We start from the raw sequence: 24,367 nt of genomic DNA on the forward strand, positions 1-24,367 counted from the left end.
TCTTTCTCTGCCCAGTCCTCTGTGTTTGAAACTGCAGAGGTCGACACCACTGGCCTTTCAGAAAACACTCGTGAACCCAGTGAGCCCTGAGGTGAGAGATCATTGAGCAGAATTAATAAAACCTCATGCCCACTTCGTGATGGGCATGTATTCCTTGGTTTGCTGCCAGAACCCCCGAAGTCTATGTCTTTAAGACAAAATCTGTCTAACTGGGTTTGATTTAATGCGGTTCTGGATGTAGTTCTATGATGTGTCCTTTGATGTATCCATGGACATATCACTTGATTTTTTTTACGATAAAGTCTTCAGAAAAGTATTATGAAAAGTCTTAAGTGCAAGTCTTAAGAAAAAACAGCTTCATAGCAGATGCATTTGTTTTTGTTTTTTTTTATATGAGGACTAGCACATTTTCCCTCGCGTTATCAAAACTTTTAATACACATTTGTAACATCTAGGGATGTATTTGCATCAGATTTGAAAATACATATAATACGCAAAGACATTATGTGGTCACTTATAGGCACTTGGAAGAAACAAAGAATACTTGCTCTTTTGGAAAGTCAAAAAACCTGCGAGGAGGAGTAAGAGGTTCATGTTTTTTTCTGACTACTTTGACATCCCAATGGGATTAATCAAACAGATGATCGAGATTACTGGGGATGTAGTTCTCTTAGTGTGCTGGCAGGAAAGTGGAAGTACTCCATGTGGTTAACAGTGCACTCAGTCTCTGAAGAGGCACATTTGGAATATTAGCTGTATTGTGTGAGGGGGAATGGGACAAAGAATGACAGCATGTCATCATGCCACATTGAGCTGTCAGCCTATCAAAAAAAGAAATACATGTTCTGCAAATGGCTTTTAGAAATTTGAATAAATGCCTTTAAGATTGTTATTTTTGACTTTAATTGTATCTTCTTTTGCTCAGTTATACTTTTTTGGCAGGCTAATTGCAAAGAACAGATCAATTTACTGTTTATTATGCTATTATCTTTATCTTCGGAATCCAACCTGAACACCCTGTAATTCTGAATAAGATCTGAGCTTGAACCCGCAGGATGTGGTGTTCAGCAAGTGGGACTAAGCAGATGATCTTATCAGCCCACTTATCTTTGTGAGAGTCGCTAGTTAATAAAGACTCAAAATGGAAAATAATGGAAGTAAACATAATTGAAAAGGGCACTGGCAAACTTTGCATTGTGTGTTTTTGTATTTATGTGCCAATCAGCAGGCTCTCTTATCTGCAGCTGAATTACCCTAGTATTAAAATAAACAACAAAAAAAAAACCACTTAATTCCAAACCATAGATCAACTCAGCAGTACCAGGAATTACACTTCTCCTTCAGAACTTGGATCTTACACATTGCAAACTTCAAGCTAATTCTTCCGGTGTTCATTAAATAACTTTTCAAAGGACTCAAGTACACAACTTCCATCTATGGTTAAGTAGTACTAAATTATTTAAAAACTGACTAAAAGTTTGTTTTACAGGAAGGTTCCCCCCTAATTCCTGATTGAGTCCCAGCTATGATAAGCACACTTAAAGCTAAGAGTTGTATTTCTAACAGTAGTGAAACCCTGTCTATCAAGATCCTTTTCATCAAAAAAAAATCCTATACAAGGTCAAATGGTTGACCTGACATTGTCATGATTTTGCATTGTCATCATAAGAGCCAAAATTGAACATCTGGACTTAAAGGTTAAGTATTAACCTTGACACCAAATGTAAGAAACCGTGTTTTGGGGTATTTGCTAGTGATGTGCACCTAAAGCAGTGGTACTTACAGTTTTGTCAAATTGATTTATTATTCTTCATGTCATGCTAACGCTTAGGTTCTTACATGTTAGCAATGAATAATAGGGCTGCATGTAATGTTTTCCAACATCTATAGCAAACAAAGAATCCTTGTTATTCTGAAACTTCCGCAGTACAGTGATTGCTCCTAGTTTTGCACCATGATGCTGTACCACATATCTTTACCTTGACCTCTGATGACTGTGGTTTGTGTTACAGTACAGGAAGCTAACTTTGTATTTTGACAGTTTATACAACCTGATTTGTGATTTTTGAGTTGTTTGTATTTATTGACCATCCAGGCGATAGTTTCACCTTGCAGATGGCAGCTGCCTTAGTGACTGATTCAATACAAATATGGTCCAGGAATTGTGAAAGGGATCTTCATAGAACCACAAAAGTTCATGGAGCCATGATTACTTTTTAACAACAGAAAGGATGCAACTCATTTGTTAATCAAAGTAAAGTTACCAAATATAGGTACAAGGAGGGGCCACGGCGCAGGAGGATAGACCACTGGTCCTTGGAACCAATTATTCCTGGTTTGACTCCTGGCTCCTCCTAGCCTGTTGAGGTGTTGATGAGCAAAATACTAAACCCCAAACTGCTCCCATGGTGATGCACAGTGACTGCTAACTACTCATGGCTCTTCATGATAAGTTAAATGCAGGGAGGAATTCCCTGCAAGTGATAAATAAAGTATAATAATAAAAAAAAAACAATGATGCACTGAATTACTATAATTACTATACCAATTTCACACAGATTATGTCTTGATTATGTTTTATATCTCATGCGTTCCTGAAATATATGTGAATCCTGTCATTATCAAGTTCGCTTACAAATAGTTAACTGCATAATCAAATATCTATGGTCACGCCATCCTGAGGTGGATGGCTCAACATCCCCACACTGAAGCCGCTAAGGTTTTCCCAACTCCTACGGCTGGATAGTTAGGCAGTGGGAATGAAATAAGCATGTGAATATTTTTAAAAGTCTAATTTCAGAATAAATGGGATTTGAGGGATTGGGAGGAATATAACACTGCAGCAAAATATATGAAAGTTCAGTTCATGACAAGATGTTTTTTGTTGTTTTTTTTTTTTTGTGCTTTTTTTTGAAAACATCATTTCTAGGTGAGGCAAAACACGGAAAATCAATTTTACATCAGCGCTGTCAGCTATATCTCAGCCCGATGATGAACCTAATTACTGAAGAACAACCAGCCTAGCCAAGAAAATCAATGCAGATCGAGACTCGGCCGGCAGTGAGAGCTGAGCAACTGAATAAGTTCCACATGTCTTACTGAAATACTCAAGATGCATTGGGCTCCTTATTAACCTCAGTGTCAAACTGTCAAACAACTGAGTCTTTAAATACACAATGAAATAAAGGAATGAAAAAAACAAATAATAGAAAGCAGGAAAAATAATTTAACTCTATTAACATATACAATTTTTCAGTGATAGGGTTAGGTTAGGTTAGGTTAGGTTAGGTTAGGTTAGGTTAGAGTTGGTGATAGGCTAATGGTTAGGGGTTTGGGTTGGGTTTTGGAGTAAGAGGTTCAGGGTTAAGGGTTGGGAATTAGGGATTAAAGCTACGGGTAAGGCTTAGATTTAGGATGAGGCACAATGGTTAGGGTTAGGAAGGGTTAGGGTAGGGTTAGGGATAGGGTATAGGGTATAGGGTATAGGGTATAGGGGTAGAGTTAGGGGTTAGGGCGGGGTTGGTGGTTTCGGTTAGGGTTGGGGTTGGGTTAGAGTTCAGGTTGTTTTGGTGTAGGGTTAGGTGTAGGATTAGGGTTAGGATGAGGTCAGGTTTAAGGTTAGGGTTTTGGTTGAGGATAGGATTAGGACTTGGGGGACTTGGGGGTAGGTTAAGGGTGAGCTTGTGGTTAGGGTTAGGGACAGGATTAAATCTAGGTTCATGGTTTAAGGTTGGGGCTTAGAGCTTAGGTTTAGGGTTAAGGTTGTTGCTGGAAAGTGATTATGCTTGCAGTATCTGCATTGAATACTTCCAATTTTACCTTCTTTTTTCTTCTTTTACTTTACAATTTGGAGTTTTTATGTGTTTTGGGCCAAGGCAGTAAACAATAACACAGCTGGTTCTTCCTCAAAAAATATGACAGTGGCTAGCATTTTTACAGTTTTATGTCACCATATACATTCACATCTCTCCATTTCTTTCTTTTGAGGAGAAAGCGATTAAGTTCATTTTAAGACAATGATTACTAAAATCAACAAATAATATAACTAAAGCAAAATAAATGTAACTAACTAAGCTACAATTTTACTTTCACATAAAAGTGTTTCACAAACAAAAGAAAAAAATTTTTTGGAAAGTTTTACATGGTCATCATTTCAAAAATAAGGGACACGTGGACTTGGTATAAAATATAGACAGCTGCAGCTCGTAACCCTTGAGCAGGTTCTGCTGAATATGAAACATGTGTTTAGCATCAAATTACCATCAAGCCAACCCTCCGGACGAGTGAGAAGCAAGAAGAATAATACAATTTCTCCTGCTGTTGATTAAACCATCATGTTTCTCCTTATCTCTTGTGTTACCTGGTCTGAAATCAATAGCTGCAGTTGATTAGCTGCCAAGTGTGTCTTTACAGGCACAATGCTGAAATGACATTGCTTTGGACAAAATGTCTGATGATATAGTTAAACTCTGGCAAATAAAATATCAGCAGATAGACAATCATATTCTCAGTTAAAGTAATTTTATTTTTCTCTGCTCCGTGACTTCACTGGTGAATGGCGTTATAACATTGTTATATCTATCATCTCCGCTGGTTTTGATGCATATCTGGAATATCCACAGTCAGCTAATTTAGGCAGGTTTGGGCTCATACTATTAGAAAATTTATTTAGGGTTGTTGCCTCAGTTCTGAGCAATGATATGAGGAACACAATCTCCCTTTTTTGCTGTTGCAATGGGATAAAGTTTTCACATGGTGTCCTAAAGTAAAAAGACATAGAATTCATATTCTAACATGTTTGATCATATGTTAAAAGTGTGTTTGGCTCAGTATATTGGCGTAGCTTCCCTTTTGTCCATCATTAAACAGCATTCTACGCCACTTCCCTTCCATATTTGTGTTGGTCTCCCACACCATACTTACTTTAATTTAAGCCATTACAAATCTAAAAGAAAATTGTTGAATTCCTCATTTGGCAAAATGACTGCAACAAGTAGAACATCCATCCATCGATCAATCATTTACTGATGTTCCTGCACTTAGGGTCCCAGGGTGCTGGAACCTATATCAGCTTTCCTTTTAAATAAGAGGCGGCGTTCACCCTGGACTGGTCACCAGTCGATCCCAGGGCCACATAAAGAGACAGACAACTATGTACTGTCTCTTTGCACATCTGGGCATTTCTTCTCCAATTAATTCCAACTGAACTCCAGCATGTTTTTGGGCTTCAGGAGGAAACCCACTCAGAAATTGGGAGAACATGCAAATCCCACACAGAAAGGCACCCCGGTGGGAACTGGACGAGGGTACCACTTGCTGTGAGGCGGAAGCGCGAACCCCTGTATCCCCGGCGACCCCAAGTGCAACAGTCAAAAAAACATACAAATTAACAAAGGGCTGATGAAAGAAATAGAAAAGATACAAATCAATGGTTTGTTTGGATTTGTGTTGCCACTGTGTGGCTCTTCATCTGTATTTATACTGTTACATGTTTACATTTTTTTCCTTGATGAAACCAGAAATTAATGGAAACCAATGAAAATATGTGAATTGAGAAATAATGTGAGAATTAGACATTATTTCCCATCCTCTCCTCTTTTCATTTTTATGTAATGTGGCAGGGTCAACCACAAATCATTGGTAGTCTGGATTGGTCCAGCGAGCTGTGGCAGAGGAAGCTGATTGGATGAATATCAGTGTGATTAGTAAGGTGGCGCGAGAGTCTGAGTTTGTGTGTGTGTGTGTGTGTGTGTTAATGTGTATGTGTGTGTGTGCACGCGCACACCAGAGGCAGCCGACATGAAGTTTCCTGTAATCTATCCTCTATAGATTTTACAGCTTGTGTTTCCCTCCCTCATTATCAACCTCATTTGTTCGGCTGCTCACCGTGTTTGGATTTGTTTGTGTGTGTGTGTGTGTGTGTTGTGACAAGACTCACAAATATGTGTTCATGCTCATGTGTGTAATTATTCTTTTTAAGGACTGTTAATTAGACGCAGTGACTCTTTACATACTGAATAACTCATAGAAGTATCAAGTCACATTGTGGAGTCAAGAAGTGCGTCAGCCAGTTTAACATCACACCTAATAGATTCTTCCATCCAACTGAATTAATTATGGATTTCTAAGTTAAGACATTTTAAATACATAAAAAAAAAACAAATACATTAAACTATGTCATAATTTGTTTTCTATTTTTTTTTGATTGATGGATGTTTTTGTTCATACAATTATGGTTTATGAGTTAATCATCTATCATGATTTTATTTTTACATTGCATTTTATTTTAGTCTCGTCTTACTCACTTACTGGTAATTATACAACATGGGGTCACAGGGAATAAATTAACAATTCAATTTAAAAAGAGACAGTATATATCTTAGGTTATATGAAATAAAACACATTTGATTAAGGTTTAGGTTAGCAGACAAAAAAAAAAAACATGAAGGAACAGATGAAGGGATTGTCTGGAAGAACTCTGACTGATAATCTAATTGGTGTGTATGTGTCTGTATGTCTGTGTGAGTGTTGTTTTGCGCAGGACTCACAGACAGTGGACAACCGTTCTGCCATCCCCTCCGTCGTACTGCTCCTGCCACTTGGCCAGCCTTCGCACCAATTGCAGGATAGAGCGCTTTGAGAGGGGCGTGTCCCTGTAGGCTGGCCAGCCAATGAACTGGAAGTGCTGCACCAGGCGGTAACCATCCTGTGGCTGCAGAATGGGGTCACATGGTTTGGGATTATAGTCACAATCACTAATTTTTAATGTGCAATTAAACAGTGGTACAAAAAGCTCGGATTTCAAAAAAATTTATGCAAGCCACGTTTTCTAGTAAGTCATATTTGCTGTAAGTCAAATTTGAAGTCACGTGTCCTCCACTCTGAGGAAGCCTGGCATCTGCTCTTTAGCTTTCACTGATAAATGTTCATAAATGGTAAGTTTTATTTCATCAGAGATCATCAAACACTCATCTGTTAGCTAAAACACAAATTCATTTATCGCTTTACAAAATACGCACATGATGTGTTATCTGTTCCCAAAGCAGTTTACATTTTAATGTATTTAATTAATAATAAGAATTTTAATAATTATTTTTCTTTTTTTGTTTTTTTTTCTTTGGAAACCCCAACGTAACCCACCCTTAGCCTAAACTTAGCCAAAGCTATATATTGAAACTGCTACCATTGGAAACCCCACCCTATCCATTACCCTACCTTAAGCCCAACAGTAAACCTTACTCTACCGCCAACCCAGATGGATCCAAGTGAAAGTTGCACAAACTTGGTAATGGTACTGATGAAAAGCCCACCTTATCCATATCCTAACTCAAATTTTTTATATCCCTTTATGAATCTGAGTAAATCTGCAAGGGAAAATTGACTTGGACTGGTATTGAGAAAATATATTCATATATTTATATATATATATATATATATATATATATATTTATAAATTTGTATATGTGTGTTTGTGTGTGCATGCGTGTGTGCAAATGAGCATGTGCGTGTGTGTGTATGAGTGTGTGGCTATATCCATGAGTGAAACGAACACTAACTTGAGACTGGCAGTAATTGAAGCCCCATCCTGAACTAAATGCTAACCTTAAACCCAGCTTTATCACTTGCTGTAACCCTAACACGAACCATCACCCAAACCTTAACTTAATGCAAACCTAAACACCAACCAAAACTATTTTGATTATTTTGTTTTTCATTTCCTTCCTAAACATGATCTGCAAGTAAAGGCACTAACTTGGGCACTGATGGAAAGCATGCTTCAACCTTATCTATAATCCCAATGCCAACCCTTTCCCTTATGGTAATCCAAACATCCACAACTCCCAATGACATTGTTTTTATTTGCCTCGAAAATTGAGTGAATCTGCAAGTGACTGTGGCAAAAACCTGAGAGGGACACTGATGGAAAGGCTACTTTATCCGTAACCCTAACCCTATTTCCAACATGAACCCCAACCTAAATCTCAACCCCAACTGTAACCGATCTTAAAGAGATTTTTAATGTCCTTCAAAATTAATAAATAATAAAAGAATGGATATAAAAGGAAATTTAAAAATAATCTTAAAATTAATGTTACATAAACTTGGATGTGCCTATGGGACTGGTATCAATAGAGGCCCAATGTATCCATATCATTAACCCTAAAAATAGCTTTAACCAACCCAAGTAATGTTTTTTTTGGTTTGGTTGTTTCATATCATTCAAAATCCAGGTAAATCTGGAAGTGAAAGTCATATATACTCTGAAGGTCCATTAATATAAAGCCTACGCAATTTTTTTTGCAACATTCATCTTGACCTGACAGTGCTTTATGTTTGAAACTTGGCTTAGTACAAAATACCCCACGGAATGTTTTTATTTTACTCATATGGACATCGTAACGAAAAAGAAAAAAAAAAAAAAACAGTTGAAAACAAAGGAAAAAGAAGTGTTATTACTTCAAAGATAAGTACATCAACCATAATAACAAAAGAAAAAGAAAGCTAAACTGCGACTTTTCTTTTGACCAAAAAATAAATAAAGAATGAAATAAAGAGATAAAGAGATAAAAGATAAAGAATTATACCAAGGTGTTGCTTTTGAAAAGAAGCTTGCAATCTTCACACTTGTCTTTTACTCTCCGCTAGAATAATTATTTACTCACAAAAACTGACTCATAAACCATATATCATGTTCGCGGCCTGAGATTTTGTTAATGAGTTTGTTAAAAAGAATTGAATAGAATCTTATTTTTTTAAATCCTATGTTTAATTCAATTTCATGGCAAAGCTTTTTCTTTTTCCTTTTTTTTTTTACTCGTCTGTGTGTTATTTGTGCTTGGCTGGCCCGCGGCAGCTGGCAACTGCTGCCATAACACCAAAATCCACCATTACTGTCAGACTGATTTACCGCCACACAAACATTTGCACAATAAAAAAATAAATAAAAAGAGAGAGAGAGAAACACTTACATGTGTGCGTGTGCAAACATACAATGACAACATTCCAGCAAATTAGTTTTTCTTTTCATCTACATTTCCTCCCTTTGGGACTTTCATTTCTCTTTTTATCTGCCTCTTTTTTTTTTAATATTTCTCTTTCCTATACCCCCCTCCCCTGTCAGTGGATTAGTGGTTGGTGGTAAAGACTCAGCCGGGGTCTCGCGGTGTGTGAGAGATGCTGTTGTCGGGACGATATGGGCCATTTCACGCTCGGCCGGTGATGTGTGAGAGACTATGGAGAGGTGGGGGGAGTTTGTTAGGTGCGGCCGGAGCACACTGACAGTGAAGTTGTAGCACTATCAACTGGCGGAAAAATGAGACGCCAGGGAGAGAATGAGGAAGAGGAGGAGGGTAGATGCAAAATTCCAATTTTCTCCTTCCTACTTTTTCTGCCATAGCAATGGAGTCTGCATGGCTTGAATGAATTCTAATTCAGATGACAGTGAACTTGTCTTCAGATTACAGGGCTTCACAGATTTTGATTGAATGGCTACAATGGTGTTTATTATTTTCTTTTTTATATGTTGAGACATCAATCACCCCTTTACCACAGCAGTTTATTAGGAAGCTGTACTAAGGAGTGTTTGTGAACTAAAAAGTTACATTTTTTTTGTCTTATTTTTTTTTTTTTTGCTTTCTTTTAGTTGAGACAAAGTGTTTGAAAGCTTCCTTTAATGGAATCCACACCAGCTAGATTAAACTCAAAATTGTCAGACAACTTTCAGCTGCACTTCTTTATAGGTCTTTTTAGTTTTGCATGTAGTTCTATGTAAACATCCCCATGTATAGGATTCACGTCCCAATGATTCAAGATGATGTGAGATTTACAACAAAGCAAGAAGGGAAAAATCACAGATGGAACGGTGGAAAGTCAAGTGAGCGCCACAAGGAAGTGTACAAGTTAGTCTCTTTTGCAAAGCACAGAGGAGATCTTATTAAATCCATACCAAACCACAGTTCTATGGTTTCTGTCTGGAGCCAATGAACAGCGAGATTGGGACTGACCAATCTGTATGCATTGGAAGCATTGCCAGAGGATACAGTAAATAAAATTGGATTTCTGTTAAATATGCCTCCTATCAAAAGATAACAAAACGTGTAATTGTTTTTAATAGTAACACTCTTTATCCTGTCCTGTTCTCAAGATACTATCAGACATCAGAACTTTTATCCTGAGGCCTCGGTCTTAATGGAGCAACTCAAGGGTCAGCCATGGTTACATGGAAATCTCCATGCTGCTGTCTCCAACAGGACACCTCAGTGATTTTTGGGTAGTGAAACACGTTTGTGAACTGGGCGAATATGGGACAACTGGGACAACAGTGAAAGCAAGACATACCCGGGCCATGTTGCAGATTCTGAAGATGCGGTTGATGATATCCTCATCAATGTCTGCTGAGATGAATTCCACTTGAATGGGACCATAGCAGCATGAGCTTTTCTCTGGCCAGTACTGCATGCATAACTGAGAGGGCAGAGACAACAAAAGTTGTCAGTCGACCATAAATGAACAACAAGAACGCCCGCATGTGGCTTAGTTTCTTTTTCACTGCAAAAATGAGTAATATCCTAACATTAAATGGACAATAAGAGATACCTGGTCTTAAAGGTACATTAAATTTCCAAGTTATTGGACTTTCTGCATCGTTGATATAAGATTCTATGAAAATGAAAGTGCAAAGACCTAACATTGGCTGTCAGACAATGTTGCAATAGCTGCTTCTTCTGTGAGATAATATCGGGCGGATTTTCTTCAATGACAAATTTGACATATTCACAAAATGACATATCCTCTCTTAACAAATTTAGAAGTAAAATTTTTTTGGAGGAACCCCCCACCCCCCCATCCCTGCGTTGATCTGGTCTTGATTGCAGGTGCAAGAGAAACATCGCTCTCTCTTTCATCCGAAAAAGATCACGTTCATTTTAAAATCGTGTGATTACCTGGATACATCCCATCAGCGCAATGGCGCCAATCTGAGACATCAATTTACACAGTCATAATGGAAAGATGATGGAAATTATCCATTTTTATAGTGAAGATTTGTGTGAATTTCTCAAGTCTGAAAGTAATTCAGCCTTGGGGAGAGAAAGAGTCTGCCGATGAGGAACATGCAAGAGCAGCAGCACAAGTTTGCAAGGATGTTACTTCAATGTGAGAATGCAGTTGATTTTTGTATCTGGCTTTACATTCATTCATACATCCAAATTGTTTAAATCCTACATTCAGAAAAAAAAAAATATATATATTGCAATTAAGTAATAGAATAGACCAACATTAAAGAGCTCATAAGTAGAGGAAGATAAAATCTAAAAAAATACATAAAAGACAAAGAAAAAGAAAGAAAAAACCTTTTCCTAACCATCTTGTTAGGAAATGACTCCTTCAAGGTTTGCTTGTACCTCAAATGTTACAGTAGCTCAGTAGATACCTTCTGAGCATATTGAATGACATAAAAAGAGGCATTCATTATTTACTAGTCCATTTTACATTCCAGATCAATTCCATAAGTGTCTAGAATTCAAATAAGGTGAGGTAGTGATGCCCTACAGCCTTTTTGTTGTTGGCCATAAATTAGTAATTGCTGTTTCTACTTTGTGATTTTAATGAATGAAGTTAAACTGGAGGGGGTGACTTGGTTGGGCACATTCACAATCATGGAGTTCTGGATTCCAAAACGACCATTACAAAAACAGCAAAGAAACCAATGTTGTGTGTGTGTGTTTGTGTGTATGTCCATACTTGAGCCGCATCCATTTCATTGAGCATCACAATGGAGGAGCAGTTGTAGTCGAAAACAAGCCTCCAGAAGTCACCCATGGTGTTTGGCAAAGGATGCTGGGTCACAATGAAGGCGGCTGGCTGTTTGTGGCTCTAGAGGTCGAGGAGAGCCAGGCCGTGAATAAACCAACAGCACGATAAAAACAACACACATATGAAATAAACTCACTCACGTCCATTAAGGCTGCGTTGATGTAATTTGAACTCTCGCCATCAACGGATATGAGGAAAGGCAGGCAGCGGTCAGCTGACAGGACGTCCATACTACGGTTTTTGTCGTGGTTTCTGGGTAGCAAACCCACACTGCAGTCCTCTGGGCGGACTCTAGGGGTGACTATATTTAGAGTCTGATGACAAGAGATACATTTTCTTTAGGTTTATATATAAAGTATATACATATACAGTGGGGAGAACAAATATCTGATACACTGCAGAATCTAAAACAATCACCTTTTATCACCTACCAACAAGTAAGACTTGCGGCTCTCACAGACCTATTAGTTCTTCTTTAAGAAGCTCTCCTGTTCTCCACTGTAACTGTAAACTGTACCAGTTTGAACTCATGACTTGTATAAAAGACACCTGTCCACACACTCAATCAAATAAACTCCAACCTCTCCACAATGGCCAAGACCAGAGAGCTGTGTAAGGACATCAGGGACAAAACTGTAGACCTGCTCAAGGCTGGGATGGGCTACAGGACAATAGGCAAGCAGCTTGTTGAGAAGGCAACAACTGTTGGCACAATTATTAGAAAATGGAAGAAGTTCAAGATGATGGTCAATCTCCCTCAGTATGGGACGCCATGCAAGATCTCACCTCGCGGGGCATCAATGATCATGAAGAAGGTAAGGGATCAGGTCAAAACTATACGGCTGGACCTGGTCAATGACCTGAAGAGAGCAGGGATCACAGTCTGAAAGAAAACCATTAGTAACACACTACACTGTCATGGACTAAAATCCTTCAGCGCATGCAAGGTCCCCCTGCTCAAGACAGCACATGTCCAGGCCCGTCTCGAGTTTACCAATGACCATCTGATCCAGAGGATGATCCAGAGGGGGAATGGAAGAAGGTCATGTGGTCTGATGAGACAAAAAACTTTGTCTAAACTCCACTTATCGTGTTTGGAGGAAAAAGAAGGATGAGTACAACCCCGAGGGGCCACTCCAACAACCTCCTTCCCTCAGTAGGGTCTTGGAGTGGCCCAGCCAGTCTCTAGACCTGAACCCGATAGAAAATGTTTGGAGGGAGCTGAAAGTCCATATTGTCCAGCGACTGCCCCTAAACCTGAAGGATATGGAGATGATCTGCATGGAGGAGTGGGCAGAATCCCTGCTGCAGTGTGTGCAAAGCCGGTCAAGAACTGCAGAAAACGTCTGATCCCTGTAATTGCTGACAAAGGTTTCTATACCAAATATTAAGTTCTGTTTTTCTGACGTATCAAATACTTATGTCAAGCAATAAAATGCAAATTAATTTCTGAAAAATCATAAAAAGTGATTTTCCCGGTATTTTCCGTCACACAGTTGAAGAGTACCCATGAAAAAAATTACAAACCTCTACACGCTATGCAAGCGGGAAAAGCTGAAAAATTTTGCAGTGTATCAAATACTTGTTCTCCCCACTGTGTATTTAATATGTATAATATTTTCTGAAATTAAAAAGCCATCAGATGAGACATAATCAATATTAGACGATCATTTCAAAGTAAAAGCTTAGTTTGATCAGGCCCAAATCTCTAGACCTTTACTTAGTCATGCTCACACAAAAACCTGCAGGAAAAGTGGTAGATAATGGATTTCCCTTTTTTGTTTTCTTTGCTTGTCTTTTCATTAAGTTTATGGAGAGCACTTCACTTATTGTTGTGCTGGCAAGTGTATGCCGTGGTTTAACCACCGCATATATCAATTCACAGCATAGGAAATAGTTTTTGGAGCGAATCAGTGACCTGAAACTCGTCTTTGATCTGGCTGGAGTTGGTCTGCGGGTCGAGTCTGCTGATGTTGTAGTAAATGGCTCTGAACTCGCATACAGGGATGGCAGTGTTCCCACATAGACATGCCTCCAAGATGGCGTCGTGGACAAAAACATACTGCTCCTGCAAGAGAACAACAACATTTGCGTGCATTGAGTTTAAGTTTGAAGTTTAAGTTTATTGTTGTGATATTAAAGTTGTATCTTGAGCTCTAGGAGGAGACGCCTTTCTTGCATAAGGGTTCTGATGGGAATCAAAAATACAAAATAGAGAACAACATTAGAATTTTATTTTCCTAATATTTGGATATTTTTACTAAAATGATAATGGCTCTTTTCCCGTAACATTATTATGTTATTTGTGCTTATTATGAATATGGTGCTGTATTGCTGTAAATGTATTCAAGTATAAAAGTACCTTAATATTCTGACATCATTACTCATTACTCATATCATTTGGCACCCTCTCCTCTACACACACACGCACATACCTTGCCATTACTACCATGTAATTAAGGCCCTATCACTATGAGATAATGGGTTTATGAATTTTTTTGTACTGAATGAATTCACATTTTATTATGCCTTCATTTAATTTAAAACAAAGTCCTTCTTAAATGATTATTGCATCTTGTTCGCTGTACCTGCATTAAGGTGAATGATATGAAAAATTGGAAGCTGTCCTTAGAAACACATTCCTCTTCTGGTGGACTTCAACAGCTTTTTCAGTTATGAGTTGTAGTTAGTTGATTTGACACAGTGAGAGAGACAGTGACTACCTTGACTATCACTAAAAGAGAGGAATTGTTCGCGTCAATTTTTTTTTTTTTTTTTTTTTTTTCAAAAGCAAAGCTTCAATCTGTCAAATGGTACAACCTCTGTTATTTTCCACCGTCAGGGAAAACGCTTCCCTGACAACCCCTGTCAGAAACATTTCACCCATTCTGGGTCAAGTGCCCTCTCTGTGCACACACCGATGACCCCCCACCTGCCCCTGTGACTGTATGATGATGTCGCTCAGTGCCGCTTCCTCTGTTTTAATACTACACGTTTACCTTCTCTTTGTTTACCTTCCTCTCCCAGATCCTCTGCTGCAATTTGCTTTGCTTTGCCCCCCTACGTTCAACCGTGTGTGAGTGTATGTGTGTCTGATAGCGTGTGTGTGTGTGTGTGTGTGTGTGTGTGTGTGTGTGTGTGTGTGTGTGTGTGTGTGTATATGAAATGTTAATTGTTGCCCTCGGGGCAAGGGTGACAGCTTTAAAAGCATCACTGAAACGACTTCCAGTGGCCATTAGCTACTCTAGTAAAACACGCACACACACACACACACACACACACACACACACACACATATAAATATAGAGTATTCTCTGTCCTCTGCCTTTTTAAAGATTAATTGCTTTGTGGTATTTGGAGCAGGATTATAGGAGCATCGAGAGGCTTCAATACTGACACAAATTGTTCCCACACACGGTCAGAGAGGAAGGCCAGGACCCTTTTAGAGTGCATGAGTACACACGCATGCACAGACATACACACACACACACTTGCACACGTCATACACAAACTGCAAAAACCTGCCCCAGATGACGACCGAAATAGCTAGGAGGTGCTGTAACCCATACAGAAGTGTTAAACTCTACCGTTTTCCAGGTATGAGGGGGATTTGCTCCAAAAACATAATCTATATTGTAAGCATTGTTAGTGTCTCGTCAGTCTCCGGTTTGTCTTCTTCAGACTCACCTCAGTTTGAACCATGTTGACCCGCTGCGACCTCAGCTCTCGGATGCAGTTAAAAATATCCACCACACCCTCATTCTCCGCCATGTCCAGCATGATGTCCACAGCGATGAAGCAGCCGGTCCGTCCAGCACCAGCACTGTGTACACACACACACACACACGCGTGCACGCATGCAAAATAGACATTGTTACAGGAGCATGTTTAAATGTGCCACATTTTGCATTGACACTTTTTTTGTATCTGTATATCTTGGTCAACTATAAACACCATTACCTGAAGTCCGCCTATTGGTTAATAACAACATTGATGATAAAACATGTAAAAAATAAAATGATTGTTGCCATTATAATTATTTTTAGTAGTACTAATAGTAGTGTTAGTGATAGTATCGGTTGTAGTAGAAGTAGCACCAATAGCAGTGATAGTAGTTATCATCATCATAATAATAATGCTAAAAATACCAATAACAATGATACTAGGTTCATCCATTCATGAATAAATGATTGAATAAAAAACATAATAACTTAATTTCTCAGAAAATGCACAAAAACTTATTTAAACTTTTTTTTTTTTTTTTTTTTTACTACAACCTACATTATGTGTAAGTGTTTTTTTATCATCTATATTTTTGGTCATTTGGGCCTCCATACAATGAAAAAACATCAGTTTGAACATGTTCGGCTTTTTGTCCTGAAAAAAAACTTTAAAAGTTGTGCAACATTTGGCTGCAAAACAAGCCAGTGACTGTTGCTTGGAATATTGGGCTGAAATGGACAGAGTAACATGTGATGACACCTCTCTCCCCTCTCTCTCTTAAATATACACACACACACACACACAGACACACACTTGCACCCACGGAAACAAGCTGAAACACCAAGCGACACAAATAGCAAATGTCAAGTGCGTGATGCTACACATCCTGAACTGTGATGCCTGGAGGAAATGAGATGGATGGATGTACAGATGGGATAGAAAAAAGGAAACAAGGTGATGGGGAGTGACTGAGGCAATAGACCCTGCTGTTTGTCTGTGTTTAAGCGTGTGTTTGGGGCGTGAGGGGTGAATGTGAAGATCGGGGTATGGAGGAGAAGCCTGTCTTTCACTTTGTAATCCCCCTGATGCCACTCCAGACGGAGAGCGGGGGGGTTCGAGAGAGAGAGAGAGAGAGAGAGAGAGAGAGATAAGGAGGTGAAGGGGGGGCAGATAAGAGGAGAGAGAGGAGGCCAGGTAGAAAGGAGGGAAATGGTGGGAGCACCACGGCAGATTACCTGTCAACCTCTGTGATTAATGTTGAGTCCAGAATTTAGCTGGGCCTCCATGGTGTGTGTGTTCCTGTGGGTGTGTGTGTGTGTGTGCGCATGGCCCAAGAGACATTCAGGCAAATAGCATCAGGTCACACTCAAGAAATTGAAAGTGACAACTATCACTTTCTAACCGTCTGTCCACACACTTTTAATGCAGCTTCCTGTTTACATCATTGCTGTTGAGTTGTCCTGTCTGTCAGCTGTCCCCTACCTTCTAATTGTCAGTGTTTATTTAACACTATGTATGGGACTGTGTGTGCGAGTGTATGTGTGTGTGTGTGAATGTGTCTGAGGGAACTCCACAGAATCAACAGACATGAAAAGACCAAAACCTCATTTTGGAGAATGGTCTGAATTTTTGTACTCCTCAGTGACCACACACCAACAAAGCAAATGTGTTGCTTTGCATTTTTAATTTCTTATGTATGTTAACCTCTGTCCTCTCCTGGATAAAGGACCACTCAGAGTGAATGGAATCAGGAAGTATCTCATAGAGCCAAGACCAACAGCTAGCAGATTAAAAGTTATTGTAAAACATTTGACAGCAAACGTCCAATTTGTTTTCATAGTAAACCAGAATGCACACTTCCTGCAAAGCAGTCCAAATCCCAAAATCCTCTCCAATAATGCAGTGCAAGAAGAGCCTTTATTGCTTCTAATATGATTGTTATCATCTTCTAAATAAGACGCAGTTTGTTAATACAGTTAATGCTTTTTGCTTGCACAAATTGTGTTGTTACAGGTCATGCGGGGTTGCTGGCAGCAAAAGCCCAAGCTAGAGTTTGCCAACCAGACACCAGTGTGTCACAAAAAATGTATATATTTATAAATATATCAAAAATGCTAAAATGCTTAATATATATTAAAATTTGAGATTGTGAAAAAAGTGAGATTGTGAACAGATTGAACGCTACCTGTGAACTATCGACGCACTTCTCCTCTCTGTTCTACCATATGCAACTGTAGCCCACCTTCTGCTAATTAGCTTAGTGCAATGATTGGGGCTTCACAGTAATGACCGCCTACCTCTTATATTCTTGTTATGACTCAGTAATTCACCATGTTATGAATAACGATCACATTATATGAATCGCTGCTTCATCACATTTGGACACAAGATGACAAGAGTACTGTTTTAAAAGTGATCTGTTTTTCAGATGGAAGGTTTGGTAAGGTTAAATGGTAAGCGGGGGGTTTCAGTGACTAAGAACTAAACTGAAGGGGAAAGAATTTCACATAATCTGAAAAAAAGTTCCCCATTTGAAATACCATTGTAAATATTTTCAAAAAAAAAAAATGAAAACAATGAAATAGGAATAAGAAACCCATAAATGCAACTCTGACTTCTTTTAATTAAACTTAGGTCATATGACAAGTATTAAGTATTTACATTTATTTTACATCGGCATTCATCTACAATCAAGAAGACTGTGTGGTGAGGGAGTTTAACTAAACTAAAAATCATACTTTTCCATAATTCACATTATTTATATAATTAATTTATTCATATAATATCAATATGTATATGTATATGTATATATATATATTTATATGAAAATCATTATCTCTTGAAGGCAGCAGCATACTTTGAAGGCAATATGCAATTAGGGGGACAAGGAACATGCATAGTTTCTTCAGAAATCCGAAGTCCTGAAGAGAGCGAATATCCCATAAAAAAAACACCCAAGTTAAATATACTGTTGTCATGGGGCGACTGTCACTGCTCTTTCTGCCTCTATTCCCAGGCTGATGATTGCAGTGCTGGGATTAAAAGGCTTTCTTTTAATGTCTTTCCCCCTGCCTACATTTAAAGGTTAGCAACATTAATCTAATTGATGGCTGAGCAGGTAGGGATGTGTGTATGGGACTATGTGAGAACATATCGTTGTGAATAGCCACCTGAATTGTTGTATCTCTGATGATAACAGTGGACTGAGAAAAAAGGAGTAAAGAAGAAGAATAAACAGGAAACCATAACTTCCTGTTTTATGAACCAAATTTAAATCAAATTTAATTTTCTGTGGCACAAATGTAAATGTGATGCTAATGAATCATTAAGTTACTACTGGTTGGGGATCTGATTAATCTAAAAACTACTTTTATTAAACTATGTTTAATTAAACTTCATTTCATGTGGGCTTTACTGGGTGTTTGGTTACATTTTTGTAGTTGTATGCAGCACTTTTTATTTTATTTCTTAATATCAAACATTTTCATTTTTGGGAAAACTGTACTCTTCAATATTCAGTTATAGCTGACTGCAAAGGAAATTTGAGTTTATGAAGTCTACATTTGATATTCGCTTTTCACCAACATTGAAAACAAAATATGTATGTTCCAGGATAAAGATAATTTTTAAAGGACGCATCCCATGTGATCTCACTGAGTATAAGTCTGTAACAGGATGGGCGAGTGGACACCGCTAGGCGATGGTGATGGTGGATTGGGCCAAAAATGCAGAGGCAGAGGAGAGATTCCTGTAAAGTATTTTATTACCAGAAATCCGGGTCAAACTGTCACCATATCCCAAAAAACAAAACTTGCTAAATCGCCGATATGAGCAGAGAACATCTATGCAGCAAAGGTAAATGCACCGGATAAAATCAAATACCGTACTCAAAAATAACTTGCTCAGTATAATGAAAGCCGTGATCAAACATTAGCAAAAACAAATGTACCAGGCAAAATCAAAACAAACCATCTTTCCTCGACATATAACTTGACAAGGGGTGGGCAAACTACGGCTTGCGGGCCACATCCGGCCCGGTGGTCTTTTTAATCCGGCCCGCCAAAGATTGGTACAGAATTCATACTTGATGTGAATGAATGAATGATTGGATCAATGAATGTGGGAGCTTAAACAGGAGATTATTTCATTTTTTGAGCTGGTTGAGAATTTTCCTGAGCTGAATGACACAGATTGGCTTTGTGATTTAGCCTTTACTGTAGACATACTGACACACATGAGTGAGCTGCACGTAAAGCTACAAGGGAAATGCATGAAATGCAAGCAAATGTCAGAGCATTCAAAACCAAGCTGGTTTTATTGTCAAAGCAAATGTCAGATGAGTCTGATATATATTGTTAACAAATGCATTGTTTTTTAAATATATATTGTATCTTGTGCTGACCTGGCCCGTCTGTCAAATTTTAAAAGTCAATGCAGCCCCCGAGCAAAAAAGTTTGCCCACCCCTGGACTAGACAGACCTACATAAAGGCGGTCAGCACCATTACCACTTGAAAAGGGAAACACATAATTGACAAATACAAACAACAACATCAAATTCTAGGAAGTATTAAATGAACATTTCAATAATACTTAAACAGCAGCCTGCCAGCATGGATATCAAAAAGTAGCACATTTCAATGAAATATAAAGAGATTGAACGGGGCAGCTTGATCAGGGCCAACTCTGTCATCACCATGATACGCAACACGTAAGACTCGCCCAATTAAGGCTGGAACACAACAAATCTTCCAAAGACAACAAAAATGCTTTGCCACCAAAGGGACCCATCAACGGCAAGGAACATGACGAAAAGCAAGCACCTCCACCCCGCCTACCCAGTTCTGCCGCCGGCACATGAAACAAATTGTCCGATCCAGCATGCCGGCGCATGCTCATATGCCCCAGAGCGTCCACACAAGGGTCGCCCCGCAGCCACAAAGGTATGGAACATGTGCGGCCCATCTACAACCGTCACAAAGTCATGTGATAAAAAGTGTCGTTGTATGGGAGGTAGTGCAACCCCTACTAACTACGCTCCTGGGGACCATGATCCTTTCTTGGATCTGCAGCAACCTTGTGTTCTACACAGAAGAACCTTCCATGGCTGTGGGACCGAAGTCTTCAACCAGGCTTTCGAGTCAATATTTTGTTGATTATTCTTTGTATACATTTATTATGTACCCATGTGTGTGTGTAGATATATACATATTATAGCATTTTAGTCAGATAAAACACCTGGTTGACAGTAAAACATCCGTTTAATAAGCAATAGCTGTCGTTGGCCACAACAACGCCACATAAGCCTGCAATACAACTACTGTTCCCGCTCAATTCCAGGTAAAAAAAAAAAACAGAATTCCTTCCACCCCAAACCACATCCACAAAATTCCTAGCAACCCCAAAATCACACAGAAACAAGCATCTATAAAAACCCCAACATTCATGACTCGCTACAATACATATAATATACATGGCCAAAACATATTAGGCCAAAACTGCTTATCTGGAGGTGATTATAAAAAACCCTAATATTCAAGTTATTACAATTTTGTTAGTTTCCATATGTGGCCCCATGACTGACTGACAACAAGTCCAGGTATACCCTGCCTCTTGCCCAATGACAGCTGGGATAAGCTCAAACCCGCCAAGCCTCACACCACCACCCCTACGACCCCGATTGTAGGAAAAGAAGTATAGAGAATGAATAAAAACTGTCACTTAAATACCTTATTGGGGCAATGACGTGTATCTAGTCATACCTGCAATGCGCCACGATTGGACCGGCGTCTGGCAGGTTGAGAAACTTGACTTGCCGTATGAAGCCTAGCAGGCCGGTGGCATAGCAGGGGACACCATGGTCCGGCCAGCTGGTGAAATGAAATTGTCGCAGCTCTCGGATCTCGTGATGACCCTTCTGGAGAAAAAAAATGGACAATGGAACACAGAAAACAAGAAAAGTTAGGTCACTTACATCAGTCACTTCTGGAAACAATTCCAACCTTCCGTTTTTTGCCCCCAGATGGTGACAAATGGACAGACCGCCCCTCTCTCTTCATCGCTCTTCGGGGAAAAACCCGGTGTAGAGGACACTGTTCATCATTTCCTGATTTACAGCCGGGGCTCCTGCTAACTGGCGGCTTCACACAGGAAATAAATTCTCCGGGATATCAAGTTGGCACTTTGGGCCACTTCGGGGAGCGAGAGACCACGAAGTCTTACTGTCGCTCATTTGCCTCATTTACAAGGGAGCTTTCCAGAAAACTGATAGCCATTTGGGCTCCAAAAAAAAAAAAAAAAAATGAATTGATCTCCCGATGGCCCTTTTGGGATTCACCGATGAGAAGAAGACCCTGAAATGAAACAGTCCATGCCTAATTTCCATTTTCAATTTTAATTTAACAGTGACATCCTGCATAAAAGCATGCATAGCGGAAATTCAAAATAAACAAGGGGAAACAGAATGAAAGCTAAGTGTTGTGAATTGCTGAGGACAGATCGTCGAAAAACCGCCGGCCTGAGTGAAATGTTTCCCTGCATTGACATAGTATCGCTTAGCGGCATAACTCTGCAGAAACAATAGAGTTTTCGACTTTGGCAAAACTGAAGAGTGGGGATTAGAGGGTAATGGAATGGCATTAGGTCCCGGCTGTAGCTCCCGTTTGATTGTGTCTTGACATTTTAATGATGGACTTTTGAGAAACACAAAGGGCTGATGAATGTTTTCGCTGTTGAACAATGGGGATATTAAAAAATGACATTCTGATGCATAAAGGATAATTATGGTATCTCTGAACCCATGTCACATTTTCTCCTCACTCTCAGGGTTTGAATTATTAATAGGACTGTTCATTAATTTCAAATGATTCCAAAATATGTTAGAGCACGACTTGATTGGCAGTGAAAAAGAACACTTATCAAAAATGCAGAAGAAAACTGCATAGGTTGAGTTAGATAAGGATGAAAGACAGTGAGATACAATTAATTTCATAATTATATTGATAAATTTGATATCAGAAAGATTTCATTCGGTCTAGCAAATGTGAACAATTAGCTAGATACATTTTATCAATATAGAAATCAATATGATGAAGAATTTTAAGAGGAAAAAATATCTTTTCACCTGGATGACCGAATTGTTAAATTAATAATTAATTAAAACAAGCACTGTTAATGCAACAGAATTGTCTGAAGAAGTCCCAAAAATATTATTATTCAAAAACAGATTCATCTGGTCTTTTGATTGAGTGAAAACACATAATTAAATGTTATATTTTCATGTTAATGTTAGAACAGATCCATCACAATGCGTACCTGATTACGCATTAACAACAATTTGAAATTTCGGTTCACATTATTAAACTGTTAAGCTGTTCTATTCTTTATTTTTAGCCTAGAAAGTGAAAACTTGTGCAGAGTTTCGTCTGCCTCTTTAGGGAGGTTTAAATCTCTTGCAGGGTGACAGCCCCGTGATGCAGGATGCATTCAGTCTAAACCTCTTTACAGGTCCGTATCACCACATCCTTCTTTAATAATTCAAGATCATCGATTCCAAGATGCCGTTCCAAACTTAATGGGGCTCAAAACGAGAGACTCGCCCTTCTCTCTCTGCTTTGCTCTCTAATAATAGAATGCTGTTGTTGGGATGCTTCCTGCTGATTGGAGAAGGTCAGACGCCATCCACCCAAATGCTTGAACACGGACAAGGTGAAAGGTCGGGCAATTGCAAGGTAGAGAATAACTAACCTACTGCCCAGAATGAGATTAAATCTACTCCCCATAGATCTGCTCACCCACTATGTTTCATTTGCTACTGCTATTTGACTGACAGCAGTCAAACAGTATCCGTGGGTCCCTGGTGGTCGCTCACAAGGTCAAACAAAATCCAAAACTGCGGGAATGACTGAAAATTCAGGACATATTCTAGACCCCTGAGATGTACAAGGTAACAAAAACCCCACAATTCCACCCTTTCTACCAATTTGGAGCAGTTTCCTGACTGCCTTGTGTTTTTCAATACGTCCCTGCTCAGGTATCATAGGCATAAGCTGCTTTTGATATTTCTGACTTCATAAAAGCGTAAATATTTAATTATATAATTGTTTCCAAAGATTTGAATTAACGAGCAACATAATGAGGAAGATATTTGAAATGCTTGAATGGTGTTTTTGATCCTTATGTGGGAGCCAGGCTAGCAGATACCAGTTTACAAGTCATTGTAGTACACTCACTAGCAGGAGGCAGATCAATAGAGGGGGACGATGACATCTATCATTTGTCTTGCAATCAAGATCATAACTAAAACATAATGTTCTGAAAATGTTTTAAATAGAACTCTATTATTTCACAAAGAACATGTAATAACCGCTGACTGTGTCCTGAGTCGACCGTCCAAATGTAACCTACACCGAGACGAGGAGCAGCAACCCACTGATGTTTGAGTCATGCCGCCCTGGCTGGAAAACAGCAACAAACACCAAGCAGAGGATGTGTGCCTACGTGGGAGGGCGGTGGTAAATAAAAACCCCCGGAAGGTCCAGTTTATGGATGACGCAACATCAGTGGGTTCACCGGATGAAAGAGGAGGCGGAGCTGCTTTCAGTGGTGAAAACAGACTCCCTCTATGCTTTTCCACAGGGTTTGTGGATAAAATCAAGGTTGGGGTTCATGCTCTGCCAGCCGCAAGCCGTTTGATTTCTTCTTTTTTTCAATGACGAACCAAACTAAATATGATTTCTTCAGCTACGCTTGGCTGAAATAGACATCAACAGGAAGTTCTTTCATGCCAATTATAGGATAAAATTCCTATGAATGCATGTGTTTGTGCTTTAT

The 24,367-nt window shown here is 39.1% G+C and overlaps 1 protein-coding gene across 9 annotated transcripts in view; it reads right to left on the reverse strand.

The window, feature by feature from the left end:
* Nucleotides 1-24,367, reverse strand: part of ptprt (protein tyrosine phosphatase receptor type T) — a 293,148-nt gene that overhangs the window by 1,888 nt on the left and 266,893 nt on the right. For all 9 annotated transcript variants that reach the window (XM_086150165.1, XM_086150164.1, XM_086150163.1 and 6 more), the window contains 7 exons: nt 21,298-21,452; nt 15,502-15,637; nt 13,733-13,882; nt 11,955-12,128; nt 11,743-11,874; nt 10,339-10,464; nt 6,549-6,712 (listed from right to left, as the gene is read on the reverse strand). In XM_086150165.1, coding sequence (XP_086006291.1) covers nt 6,549-6,712; nt 10,339-10,464; nt 11,743-11,874; nt 11,955-12,128; nt 13,733-13,882; nt 15,502-15,637; nt 21,298-21,452 — 1,037 coding nt within the window. The remainder of the gene's footprint in view (nt 1-6,548; nt 6,713-10,338; nt 10,465-11,742; nt 11,875-11,954; nt 12,129-13,732; nt 13,883-15,501; nt 15,638-21,297; nt 21,453-24,367) is intronic.

The sequence above is a fragment of the Fistularia commersonii genome, chromosome 7 (assembly GCF_037954325.1).
Source record: "Fistularia commersonii isolate RoL2024-O1a breed Wild chromosome 7, RoL_Fcom_v1.0, whole genome shotgun sequence".
Lineage (NCBI taxonomy): Eukaryota > Metazoa > Chordata > Actinopteri > Syngnathiformes > Fistulariidae > Fistularia > Fistularia commersonii.